General features: G+C 40.7%; 1 protein-coding gene across 3 annotated transcripts in view; it reads left to right on the top strand.

Moving 5' to 3' along the window:
- Positions 1 to 1,795: 1,795 nt before the first annotated feature.
- KIF13B (kinesin family member 13B) overlaps positions 1,796 to 13,972 on the top strand; it is a 196,123-nt gene continuing 183,946 nt past the window's right edge. For all 3 annotated transcript variants that reach the window (XM_032855722.1, XM_032855721.1, XM_032855720.1), the window contains exon 1: positions 1,796 to 1,938. In XM_032855722.1, coding sequence (XP_032711613.1) covers positions 1,884 to 1,938 — 55 coding nt within the window. In that variant the 5' untranslated portion in view covers positions 1,796 to 1,883. The remainder of the gene's footprint in view (positions 1,939 to 13,972) is intronic.

The raw sequence follows: 13,972 nt of genomic DNA, 5'->3' as shown, positions 1-13,972 counted from the left end.
TTAAACCACTTTTAAGTGTACAGTGGCATTAAGTACATTCACATTGTGCAACCATCACCACTATCCATCTCTAGAACTCTTTTATCTTCCCAAACAGGAACTCCCTACCCATTAAACACAAACTCCCATTTTCCTTCCCTCATCCCTGACAACTTTCTGTCCCTATGAATTTCATTATTCGACGTATCTCACCTACGTGAACCCATACAGTGTTTTTGTGTGTGGTGTCTGGCTTATTTCAATGAGCACAACGTCTTCAATGTTCATCTATGTGTGGTATCAGAATGACATTCCTCCTAAAGGTGCTTTTAACCTTTTTTTTTTTTTTAAGATTTTATTTATTTGACAGACAGAGATCACAAGTAGGCAGGGAGGAAGGCGTAGAGAGAAAGGGGGAAGCAGGCTCCACGCCCAGCAGAGAGCCCAGTGTGGTTCTCCATCCTACCACCGGGAGGGAGATCACAACCCTAGCCGAAGACAGAGGCCCAACCCACAGAGCCACCCAGGCACCCCGCTTTTAACCTTTTTGACAATTCTACTTGTTTCTAAGCTCTTTCAACTAACTGGATGGTTGGTAAAGGGGCAAGTCTTGCTGGCTTTCTGTATTGACTCATCTGTAAAATAGTCCTGAGTTTTGTATTATCATTTAAACATATCCAAGTAGGCGTCACAAACCTATGGGATCCAGGCACATGAGTGGTAAAGCAGAGTGGAGGGGGGCAATGGCAAAAGGGACAACCGTGCCTCCCGTGAAGGGGGCCACTGCGACCCAGTTCCAACCCATTATTCCTAATAGGTAATGTAGACCCAGAATTGAATGGACAAGTCTCCTAATTTTCATGGCCAATACTGTTGCACCAAAGGGACCATATTTGCCAGCCAGATCTGGCCCACAGGCCTCTAGTTCGCAGTCTCTGCTTGGGCGAATAACGAGCTAAGTTTAGGGCAGCTTCATGCGTGCATTCATTCATTCACTCATTCACGCAATAAATATTTACTGGGTCTCTACTGCAGGCTAGGCTCCACATATCAGATATGGTTTAAAAACCATAGGACGGCAAATAATGACAGCATAAATGCTATAACAAAGCGAAGATAATTAGGACTTCCATTTATTGAGCACTTTCTATCTGCCAGGGAGTTTTTAAGAACCTCACATGTATTAACTCATTTAAGTCTTGAAACAATCCTACGAAATAGGCGTAAAGTGTTTCCATTTTAATTATGAAAAGACAAGTCTTAAGCGGTCAAATCACTTGTCCCTAGTCACACCGCTGGAAAGTCCTGACGTGGGATTTGAATTGGTTCAGGAGCCCAGGGTCTTGACTGGGTAGTGGCTCAGACGGCGGGGTCGTATATGAAGACTTCCAGAAGAGATTAACTTTTCCCTGGTCTCGAAGGATGATTTCGGCAACCAAGTCCTGGAGTGCAACCCAGGCAGAGGAAGCTGAGCCAGGGATCGTACTTTAAAGGTTGGCAGGAAATGAGTCTGAAGAGGTCGCTCTCAGGGTCTCTAATGCCATCTATTCAACTCTGTTTTCAGGTGCGATATCAGTTTATCGACGGCTTAGGTTTCAGTACTAGCTCTGAGAGCAGAATGGAGTAGAAGCAGAGGGGTAGTCACCCGTTCCAGACAGCGAAGCCCTCCTGATTTCTCCCGCCCGAGCCCACTGTCCTGCCCTCGACCACCTTCAAGGACTACAAGTCCCGTCATGCAGCGAGAACGCGCCGGGAGCCCGGCGACCTGCCCCTCCCCGCCCAGGCCCCGCCCCCGCCCCGCCCCGCCCCTCCCTCCCGTAGCCCCCTCCCGCCCCGCCAGCCCCGAAGAGTTGCCCGGTGGCCGCGGCAGACGGAAGCCGAGGGAGAGCCTCGGCGGCAGCAGGATGGGGGACTCCAAAGTGAAAGTGGCCGTGCGGATCCGGCCCATGAACCGGAGAGGTGAGAGCCGAGCCCGCCCGGGGCCGCGACGGTGGAGGCGGCAGGTGCCTGGCGCGCCCTTCCCTCAGCCGCGGCCGCTGTGTGGGGTCCGTCGGACCCCGCCCCTGCAGTCCGAGTCTAGGCGAGAGAGCGGCCGGCGCGCCCCGAAACCTCGTCCCCCTCGCCCGCCAGTCCTGCTCGGGGACGCCCCTCCCCTCGCCCGCACCGCGTCCCGGGCGCTGCGGGCCCCACGTCCCGGTCCGCTGCCCCTTCCGCTGGCGCGCCCGCCCCGCCCCGCCCCGTCGCCCTCTCGCCCTCTCGCCTCCCCTACCCTTGCGGGAGAGCGCTCTGGTCCCTCGCCCCCGGCTCGCTTCCTCCTTTCCCCCACCGCTGCCCTTTGCTCGTGCCCCGCTGTGTCCCCCTCTTTCTCCTTGCCAGCTGTCAGAGTGGCCCCCGCCCCTCGGGTCCTCACCCCACCAGCCTGGCCGGGACAGCCAGGGACCCCGAGGCCCCACGTCTCTGGCCCAGTCACCCCAACCCTGCACTTTTGTGGTCCGTGGCAGGAAAAAATGGCAGGGAATTTGGTTTTACTCCTGAGAAAGCACTCAAGTGCAAAAATTCCTCGTCTGTGGTTTTCACTTTATGTACGTTTAGGCAGGACGGTCATAAAGAATTGTGAAGACTTTGAAGTTGGGTGAAAGAGATGCCCTTCCACCCCACCCCACCCCGCCTTTTTTTTTTTTTTTTTTTTGACTGTTGAGATAGTTTTGTTTTTGCTTGGAGTCATATTCGTCATCTCTCAACAATAAATAGTTTAAGTGCCAAGATTCTTGTGAAATTGTATCTTTCAGACATTCTCTCAATTCTGCAGGGAGGGTAGAGAAAGCAGATAAACCGACTACATTTTAAATCAACTTTAGTTAGTCAAATGGAGTGAAGAGAACCCCCAACTCGAAGTACCAAGAGGAGGTGGGCTGGGCCTTGACTTTAATGCTTAAGTAGCAGCGTGACTGGGCAAGTAACTTTAAATGAGGTAATATATTTGAAAACACTTTCTATCCGAGGCTATGTTATTGAGATCACTTATCCCAGCGGATGACTTTTCAATTGATAAGACTTAACTAATCAAAATCTTGTATCAGAATCACTTCTAAGACGTTTTTGCAATTTGTTCATAATCAAGTGTTGAATCTGTGTAGAAATTTTAAGTTGTTTTCTGCTTTTCCTTTTCTTTGCTGTCTTTTGTATATATTGAGATACACAGATCAACCAGTTGGCAGTATGTTTTGTTGGGTTGTCCTTTTGGAAGTTGTTTTATTTCTCTTCCGACTCATCTCTTCTGTTGGAGTTGGTGATTCCTCCTGTCCCTGCTAGGTCAGTTTAAGTCTGTTGTGTGACATAGAATGTGAGTTCCTCCATCCTTCTCCCTAAATGAACTTAAACTAGTACATGTTTGGGGTCTTCAGTCTTTCCTTTGACAAAAATCAACTCGGAAAGTTTTTAGAAGCTTCTGTTCTTAAGTGCTCAGGCATCTTTATTCAAATTTATTACCATCACAATGATTAAAAAATCAGGAAAAAGTAAGCCACATAACGTTGTTATCTGGGATTTGATTCTGAAAGCACGGTATCAGCACATTCTTAAAATTGCCTTTTTCACAAAAAACTTGGAAATGTCATTGCTAAAAAGATGCAGCTAACCAGCCATCACAAAAGACCTATCTCAGATAATTAGAATCCTTCCCTGTTCCCCTCCCTCCATGAATTTCAGTTTTTGGGGGGAAGTACTATTGTTATAAATTGTCATTTAGTTAGATTGTAATAATTGGCAGGATCAGAGTTTCCAGGGACACACAGAATAATAAAAATTTTAGCTGTGGAATGGATGTTAGCTGTTCCTTTGGGTGAACTCATTTCAAAATTAAGGTTTGTACATGGATCCATTACTCTATTAATAGAGTGCCTTATTGTGGTAAACCGTTTCCCCCTTCATTTAGTGCCATCTCTCACCTAGCGTTGTATTTCCTGAATGCGTATGGACTTCTTTTTGCTGTGATTACCACGATAATTAAGGTTATTGTTTCTATTTCTATTTCATCTTGAAGTTGTCATTTACATAAATCTAGACATAATGGAATACACTGTAGTGGAATTCTAAAGCTAGTGATTTTTTTCTTTTTTTTTTTTAAGATTTCATTTTTAAGTAATCTCCATATCCAGCATGGGGTTTGAACTTAACTCCAAGATCAAGAGTCGCATGCTCCACTGACTGAGCCAGGCTCCCCTAAAGCCAGTGATTTTTAAACTGCTACCTGGCATTTGTTTAAAAAGACGAAAACGGAAATATATTTCCTTTCCAGTAATTTTGAAAAAAATCCTATTACTTTGACTAATAATTACTTCTGGGAAAATTTAGTGTATTAAGTAAGTAGTAGTGTCTAATTATGACAAATAGTACACTTTTAGTCATAATTATTTCTCTTTTAGCATATCAGTTAAGGATGCAACCTCAGAAATCACTCTTCACAAATAAGAATGAGAAGAGAATGGATTACCAGGCTGATGAAGTTTTGCTGTATAGATTCCGATATTTGGAATCATATTGCCTTCTTTTTGAGGAAAACTGAAATTTGCAAGAAGCTTCTCGCGTACCATTAAGTTCTTCATGTGATTCAATATCTGTGCTAAGGTGTTAAGGGAGTTCATTGGTTTATTATTTAACATTTATCATGGAAGTAAGAGTTTCAGTCTTTTTTGCTAAATTATGTGTGGGTTTGGGAAACATTGTTACTTCAACATTAAGCATTATGCCCTAGTTGGATAATAGCAAGAATTATAATGGCTAATGAATACGCTTTTGTCAGTAATATTTTTCTTGTTATATATTTTAACATTGCACTAGCAAAATAAAACATAAAAGGGAAAAAGTCTGCAACATCTTTCCATTTTAACAATTCGGTCTCATTTTCTTATTTTCATTCTAGTTTGTGTTCACATGCATATGTAATTTTACCTACTTTTAATATTACAACTTCTGTTTTTGCTGTTCTTCATCTGTAATATGTCCTTAAACAAGCTGAAGGAAATCTGTAAACTTGATTTGTCAGGAGATCTTGAAGTTCTTGTTGCAGATATTGTTTGGTTTTTCATGTTATTTTTCAGACTTGGACAACTCACCAGATAACTCCGGTTGTGTTTTTCTATATACTGTAAGGAACACCCATTCATACATTATTAACCAGTTTAATTATTAAATGAACTGAAAGGTTTACAAGCATTATCGATGGTATTAACTAGATCAGTGACACTCTCCTGTTTAGGAATTTGATGTTTTATAACTTCAGATGGTTTTAAAAATATTTACTATTTACTGAGTGCCTGCCAGATGTCTAGCTTATGTTAGATATTACAGGATCTTGTTGCCTTTCTGCAAGGGACTTCCCATGGTTAAATATGTGTAAGATCAACTACCAAAATAAATACATTTACATCAAAAGTGTTTGGAAAATACCTGTCCTATCTACCTAGCCTAAGGTAGTGAAACCAAGAATTACATTAGGTATTTAGCTGGAGAGAAAAATAGTGAAATGGTTTATTTCAGTTGTCAGGGAACATGGATAATAAATATATTTCAACAGGTATTTCTCAAGGGATTACTTTGCATTTTATAGTACTTGATGCAGTGAAAGGCACAAAGACAGAAAGAAGAAAGTACCATCTGATAGAAGTCAGTGCTTAAGTAAATCATGGTCTAGAATCTCAGTGGGAAGATTGTTATGTAGATATTAAAAATGATGAAAATCAGCATCTTTTACCAAGGAAGACAGTTTTCTCTGTTAGTGGAAAAAGCAGAATGGAAAACAGTATGTGCGACTGTATGGTTGAATCTGCTGTTATGATTCTTACTGTGTAAAATGTCAACAGGAATGGGCAAGGGCTAGAAAGAAACATGAAAAAATGGGATTGCTTGTTCCTGTTGGGAGACTCTTATGTCCTGAAAATTCTCTCTTAGTGTTGACTGCTATTGTAGTGTTCAGCTTTTTAAAGTGTGCTTTATGGTTCATGCTCATGAGGAAATGGCTCTCCTATGAAAAGATAAGATTAAAAGGTAAACAAAAACCTATCACAGATTGTCGGGTGAGTGATCGGGAAACATAGAAATTCAGAGTGAAAGATCCCTGGAAGCCTGGTGATCAGGGAAGGCTTCTCTGGGGAGGGAGAACCTGAGTCGATGTGGAGGGAGGAAGCTTATGATCAGAACGGGTGCATGGTAGCAGGCGAGGGGAGAGTGTTGGGTCGTTGGGGAGGAAGTATGGTTTGAGAGCAAAGGCACAGAGACAGGAATGAACCAGGCAAGTTTAGGCGGCAGAGACAGGATAAGCCTGCCAGAAAGGAGGGTTCTGTGAGCTTGACTAGAAAAGGATGAGATTAGAAAGGTAGGGTGGAATTTAAGGGAGCCCTGAGTGCTAGCGAGGCCCAGAAGTCTGGGTTAGGGTGGATGGTCCATGTGCTCTGTTTAGCTCTGTAGAACTTCGCATGGATCTCAGACACAGGCAGAAGGAGGAAGATTGCCTGGTCTTAGAGCAGGATCAGAAGCCTGGGTAGATGCCTGATTCAGGGCATAGTTGGGTTACATTTAAGGGTGGTGAAAATGAAGCCATGTGTATAGGAAGAATTAGGCTGATTGAACTTGGATAAGCAGTCGGGACCCAGAAGGCAGGATGAAACTGAGGAAGTAGGAAGTTGAGAGAATACGCTGGCGGTCTGTGAAGACACAGGTGATCCTTAGGAAATGAAGGGGCTAGGTGGCAAGGAGATTCGAAAACAAGAAGGTGGTTTGGACCCTGAGGTCATTAGTGGTGTCAGAGAGATAACTGATATTGGAGTCGAGGATGGCTGTGGTTGGAAATTTCTGACATACTTTCTAAAACAGAAGATCCTTGTTTTCTAGCATCTGCTTGATATGCTCACGGAGAAGGAGACACACATCTATTAAAACATTTTTTTGTTTCTACTGTGCACTCAGTGACTGAAATTGAGATTTATCCATATAGGGCCAGAGGCTTTTGAAGAAGAGAGTACACATTTATATGATAAAACAAAAATTTGTCTGAGTTGGCTTTTACTTTTACCCCCTCACCTCCATAAAGCAATGACTAATGTCTAACTTTTCCAATCCTTAAGGTCCGAAGATGGAGAAAACCACTGACAAAACTATTCATTAAGCTGATGAATGGAGATGTTTATTGAGTGGAAATGGATTATTATTGATCTCTCAGCTTGCTAATCAGGTTCCCCTTGTGTTCAATAGAGCATGTTAAAAAAAAAAAACTTGGCAAAGATGAGCAGTGTAATTTATGGGGGATTGTGTGACACTAACTGATCTGTGGGACACAAATCCATGACTTAATTGGTACTGGGCTTGAGCTTTCAGGTGCTGTAGATGTCTTTAAAAGATGCTGTTAGCCTATTCAATATGTGTTGATTGAAGAAAAGAACAATAGCTACTTCTTTCTGAGAGCTTTCTGTTTGTGATCTACAGAGTTGAGTACTTTTTCTTCCTCAGACAAAATTTATTTTATTATTTTTTTTAAAGATTTTATTTATTTGACAGACAGAGATCACAAGTAGGCAGAGAGACAGGCAGAGAGAGAGGGGGAAGCAGGCTCCCCGCCAAGCAGAGAGCCTGATGTGGGGCTCAATCCCAGGAGCCTGGGATCATGACCCAAGCCGAAGGCAGAGGCTTTAACCTGCGGAGTCACCCAGGCGCCCCTCAAACAAAATTTAGAAGGTAGTTTATGGAATTATCACTTAACAGAATCTCAGAGGGGGTTAAGTAAACTCCAGAATTACAAGACCTGCTGTGCCATTAAAGCCTGTGCTTTTATTGCTGATTTGGACATGATCTTTAAAGGGACCTTGTATTCTTGAGTTTACTTAATTTTCAAAGGTGTACGGGATACATGAGAGGCAGAAGTCATGATCTTTGACCAAAGGAGCTCACTGTCTTGTTAGTAACAAGAGATCCACAATTTACAAGAATATATGTACACAGTGATGCCAGTGCAGTATGAATTAAAGAAATGGGAGTGATACTTGAGAATGGTAAGGACTATGCTGGAGACAATGGGCAGGGAGGGAGACATGTCAGGTGGGGTACAAAACACAAGTTGTTGGAATTAATCTGTGTGTTTTTACCCTGCTTGTAAGCTAATAAGTTAGGTAGTTACTGGTTCGTGGGTGCTGGTAGAAAACGTGGGACTTCTGGGTCAGAGGACTTACTCATGGCATGGCAAACAGTGAGAGTAGCTCCCTTGCTTGCCAATCCACAAGGGTGTGGAGAGTCCAGATGGCTGCTGTTTAAGTAGTAGGTTTGTTTTACTTCTGAGAAACACTCAGCTTGGGGAATCCACAGTTTTAAGTGGTAATAAGCAAACCTGCTCTTTGTCCTAGAGGAAGACCTTGTCCCACAAGGTTGCTGGCTACAAACACAGTCCTGAGAGAGGGGCTGGGTAAAAAGCATCCATTGCCTAGCATTCTAGGCCATATATTGCTGTATACCCAGCAAGAACGTGTAAAGGCAGCGGGGAAGCAACTGAAATTTAGGAAATACAGGAAGACTGCAAAGCTTCAAAAAGAAATATAGGAGAAGCAAGTTTTAAGGTGAAAGTGTAGGAAATGATGAGTTTTATTCTTAGACATTCAAGTATTTAGTCAGCCCTTATCACATGCTGTGTACTGCACCTACAAATATGAATACAATATGTATTCCTGGAAAAAACTCAACATATTTGTTGAATTTTGGATGTCTGAAGTGTAGTTAAGTGGATGGATCCAGAATGCTGTTGCATATGAGTCAAAATCTAAGGAACTAGAGATGTGTGTAGAGTCACACATTTGGGAGTCATTACTGTAGGTAGTAGATAGAATACCAAGTTAAAGTGTGTGTGAAGGAGGAGGTCACAGAGGTCAAGAAGAGAGATTAAGGGAAGCAGATAAAAGTAGTATGGAAGCCCAGGGGACATCTGGGTGGCACAGTCAGTTAAGAGGCTGACTCTTGGTTTCAACTCAGGTTGTGATCTCAGGGTTGTGAGATCAAGCTTCACGTGGAGTGGGCGCAGAGTCTGCTTGAGATTCTCTCTCTTTCTCCCTCTGCCTCTCCCACTTGTTCTCTCTCTCTCAGATAAATAAATAAATACTAAAGAAAAAAAAAAAGGTAATATGGAAGCCCAGAGAGAAAATGTGTCGAAGAATGAATAGTTGGTAGTCAGATATCACAAGAATGACATATAATAACTGTTTAGTGGATTAGGCATCATGGCAGTCAGTGGTAATTTTCAGAGTAATTTTGACTGAATGAATGAATTAGTGTTGGTATGTTAATAGTGGGCTGAGAAATAAGTGGGTTGCCAGTATGGTGGTAGTGAATATACAAGTTTCTTTCAAGAAAATCCATTTAGAAGGGAAGGGTAGAGAGTGGTATCTGGAGTTGTACCTAGGAACAGACCTTTTTAATGAGATGTTTGAACCTCGTTATAGACCAAGGCAATAGAGAAGGAAATTTTTGAAATATGGGAAGAAGAGGATAATTATATAATGGCAAAGGCCTGTAGTGCGTAATTTTCTTGATGAGGTAGATTCTGAGGTTGTTATTTGAGAGTGAGAAGGATTGGTTTGGCTGGGATCTTCGAAGTAGTGATTGTTTGGAAATGTAATTGAAGAACTCTAACCATATTTTGTATCTATTGAGGGTAGTGGGATCATTTTTTCTAATTTTTGGGGGGTAATAATTCATCAAAAGTGTACAATTCAGTGGTTTTAGTGTATTTGCAGAGTTGTGCAACCATCACCATTATCCATTTGCAGAACATTTTTGTCATCCCATAGAGAGATTCTGTCCCCACTAGCATTCTGTCTACCTCCCTCCCCCAACACAATATAGCGATATGTGGACTTTTGTATCTGACTTTCTTCACTTAGTATAATGTATTCAGGTTTTTGGCATGTTGTAGCATGAGTCAGTAATCATTCCTTTTTAAAGTTGAGTAATATTACATGATATGAATATGCTGCATTTGTTTACTCGTTCATTAGTTGATGGGCATTTGGCTTGTTTCCACTTTTTGGCTGTTATGAATAACACTGCTGTGAACATTTGTGTATAACCGTTTGTGTGGATGTATATTTTTATTTCTTTTGGGTGTATATATAAATAGAAGTGGAATTTCTGGGTCATATAAGTAACTCTAAATTTTGAGGAACTGCTAAATTGTTTTCCAACGTGACTGAATCATTTTATGTTCTCACCAACAATGTATGAAAGTTCCAATTTCTCCATGTCCTTGCCAATACTAGCTTTGTCTGTCTTTTTGAATATTGCTATCCTAGTGTATGTGAAGTAGTATCTCACAGTAGTTTTGATTTTTCATTTCTCCAGTATCTAATGATGTTGGACATCTTTTCATGTGTTCATTGGCTATTTGTAGATCTTTGGAGAGATTTCTATTCAAACTATCATTTTATTTTATTATTTATTTATTTAATTATTTAAAAAAATATTTTATTATTTGTCAGAGAGAGACAGAGAGAGAGAGCAAATGTGCAAGCCGATGGAGAAGCAGGGTTCCTGCTGAGCAGGGAGCCCAATGCAGGATTTGATCCCAGGACCCCAAGGTCATGACCTGAGCCAAAGGCAGATGCTTAACTGACTGAGCCACCCAGGTGTCCCTATTTTTATTTTTTTCAGTAGGCTCCAGGTTCAGTGTCAAGCCCAGTGCATGACTCTGAGGTCCAGAACTGAGCTGAGGGGCACCTGGGTGGCTCAGTTGGTGAAGCCGCTGACTGTTCTTTCAGTTCATGTCATGATCTCAGGGTCCTGGGATTGAGCCCCCATTGGGCCAGGTACTCAGCTCAGCCGGGAGTCTACTTGAGGATTCTCTTTCTCTTTCTCTCTCCTTGTGCCCCTCCCCCTGCTTGCCATCTCTCTCTCTCTCTCAAGTAAATAAATATTTAAAAAAGGAAAAAAAAAAAAGAAGACCTGAGTTGAGATCAAAGTTGGACGCTCAACTGACTCAATCACCCAGATGCCTCTCAAACTATCATTTTAAAATTTGGGTTGTCTTTTTATTATTGAACTGGTAGAATTATTTATGTTTTTTGAATACCAAGTCCCTTATCAGAGAAATATTTTCTTGATTATTGTGAGTTGCCTTTTCATTCTGTTCTTGGTATCTTTTTTTTTTTTTTTTTTTTGGTTCTTGGTATCTTTTAAAGGACAAAAGTTTTTTTTGTTTGTTTTTAAGATTTTATTTTTAAGTAACCTCTACACTCAATGTGGGTGTCAGACTCACAACCCCAAGATCAGAAGTTACATGCCCCACCAATGAGACTCCAGATGCCCTTGCAGCACAAAAGTTTTTCATTTTGATAGGGTCCAGTTTATCTTTTGTTGCTTGTGCATTTGAAGTCATATATAAGGAATCATGACCTAACTCAAGGTTATGTGGATTTATGCCTGTATTTTCTTCTAAGAGTTTTATAGTTTTAGACTTTGTATTTAAGTCTTCGAGCCATTTGGAGTTAAGTTTTGAATGTGATGTGAGGTAGAGGTTCAATTTCATTCTGTTACATGTGAATATCCAGTGGTCCCAGCACCATTTGTTGAAATGACTTTACTTTTTCCCCATTGGATTGTCTTGGCACTCTTGTCAAAAATCAATTAACTATTGATTTTGAGTGATTACAGTTAGCTTTTTAGGAATGTGATTGGGAGGTAAAGGGAGGTACATTTATATTTCTGAGTAGTATATTTGGTTTGAAAATTACTAGTAATGTTCTGGAAAATTAGAAAATAGTTATTAAATGGGCAACTCAACTTACTTTGTTCACACTGAGAATGATGCATTTCCTCAGATGGAACATGAGTTATGTAAAGGGAGTGTCCCACACCCTGCCCGTCTTTCACTGTGATGTCATTGAGGAACGAGCCATAGCTGATTTGTGTGTTGAAGGAAGAGTTGTTTCAAATTATTGTTCACTTTTACAGGGTGACTAATTTGCTGGCTGAGTAAGCTGAATTGTCAGCTGTTAATATTTTAATATTCATCTTGAAGAGCTTGACCTAGAAAAGGATCGTGTTTGGGAAATAATATGGGATCTTTAATGTTAGTGGAGTAAATTTCTTTCTTTTTTCTAAGGATTCAAGGATACATCAAAGTATTCATGGTTCTAAGCACGATAGAGGTTTATTAGTCATGATATTAAACTTATAGGATTACTTAACTTTAAGATCACTCTGGTTTTTTATTGGTTTTCAGACATAGTACTAGTTAAATCCCAATCTCATTATTATAGACTTCCCTAGGAATAAACTGTTGTCCGTGTGTTATTTATTATAATAATGGTGAGCATTTAGTGCTATTTTTTATTGTGGCAAAGTATATATAATGTAAAATTTATCATCTTAAACCACTTTTAAGTGTACAGTTTAGTGGCATTAATTTGTTATGGAACTAGCACCACTCTCCAAGTCTAGAATGTTTTAATCTTGTAAAACTGAAACTCTGTAACCATTGAAACTCCCCCATTGCCCCGTAAGCCCAGCCCCTGGCATCTACCATCTTACTTTTTATCTCAATGAATATGACTACTCTAGGTACCTCATATAAGTGGAATCATATAGTATTTGTCTAGCTGTCTCACTTGGTAAAATGTCAAGGCTCATCCACGTTTTAGCAAAATTTCATTCCTTTTTAAGGTTGAATAATATTCCATTGAAGTATACCACATTTTGTTTTTCCATTCATTCATCATCGATGGACACTTGGATTGTGGCCACTTTCTGGCTGTTGTGAATACTGCTGTGAACTTGGATATACTTTAATGTTGATTTTGCAAATGCAGCTCATAGCAGCTAGGTCCTTATCTTTTTAATCTAAGTATTGTTCTAAACTAAGAGGAAGCTGTTTATCTTTTGGATTTTTGGTAGGTGTTTTAAAAATTTTTTTTTGGTTTTTTGGGATGCCTGGGTGGCTCAATTGGTTAAGCATCTGCCTTCGGCTCAGGTCATGGTCCCGGGGTCCTGGGATCAAGTCCTGTGTTGGGCTTCTTGCTCGGTGGGGAGCCTGCTTCTCCCTCTGTCTGCCATTCCCCCTGCTTGTGCTTGCTCTCTCTCTCTGACAAATAAATAAATATAATCTAAAAAAACTTTTTTTAGTTTTTAAAATTTAAATTTAAGGCCTACATTTATTGCTATTATTTAATTACTGCTTGCTTTCTAAGCAGTGTAGAGCAAGAAGTTTTAAATGGAGAAAGTGTCATAATCAGAATCTTGTTGCAATGTAATTTTTAAATTAATTAATTAATTAATTTTTAAAGATTTTATTTATTTATTTGACAGAGAGAGAGAGACAGTGAGAGAAGGAACACAAGCAGGGCGAATGGAAAAGGGAGAAGCAGGCTTCCCGCCAAGCAGGGAGCCTGATGTCGGGCCAATCCCAGGACCCAGGGATCATGACGTGAGCTGAAGGCAGATGCTTAACAACTGAGCCACCCAGGCTCCCCTGTAGTTTTTGTTTTTTGAAGAATTTATTTTTAAGTAATCTGTACACTGAGCGTGGGGCTCGAACTCACAGCCCTGAGATTAAGAGTTGCATGCTCTACTCACTGAATGAGCCAGGCACCCATTTTGCAATATACTTGAATTCAACCAACTAATATTTAATGGTACTCTAGCTATAGCATTTATATTAAATGTTTCTTATATATCTGACCCTTAAACTTTCTTCAAATCTCACTGCATTTATTTGCTTGGGTGTGTGTGTCCTAGATGTACTACCCATATTCTAAACAACCTTGTTTTAATATCTGTCCATCAATCAACAAAATCAGAATGGGAATTTTGTTTGATAAAATGGAGCTACTGAAATGAAGATAGTGTTTATATTTTAAAGGCCACCTTTAATGGGTGGCATTTAATATTTAGGACAAAATTAATTTTGGTTGAATATATTAGTTATTAGGTGATTCTGTGTATTATATAGGATATTCCCAGGATT

This window comes from Lontra canadensis, unplaced genomic scaffold (assembly GCF_010015895.1).
Source record: "Lontra canadensis isolate GAN:19392208 unplaced genomic scaffold, GSC_riverotter_1.0 scaffold10, whole genome shotgun sequence".
Lineage (NCBI taxonomy): Eukaryota > Metazoa > Chordata > Mammalia > Carnivora > Mustelidae > Lontra > Lontra canadensis.
Note: the sequence above shows the minus strand (reverse complement) of the source record. Positions and strands in the feature narration are given on the sequence as shown.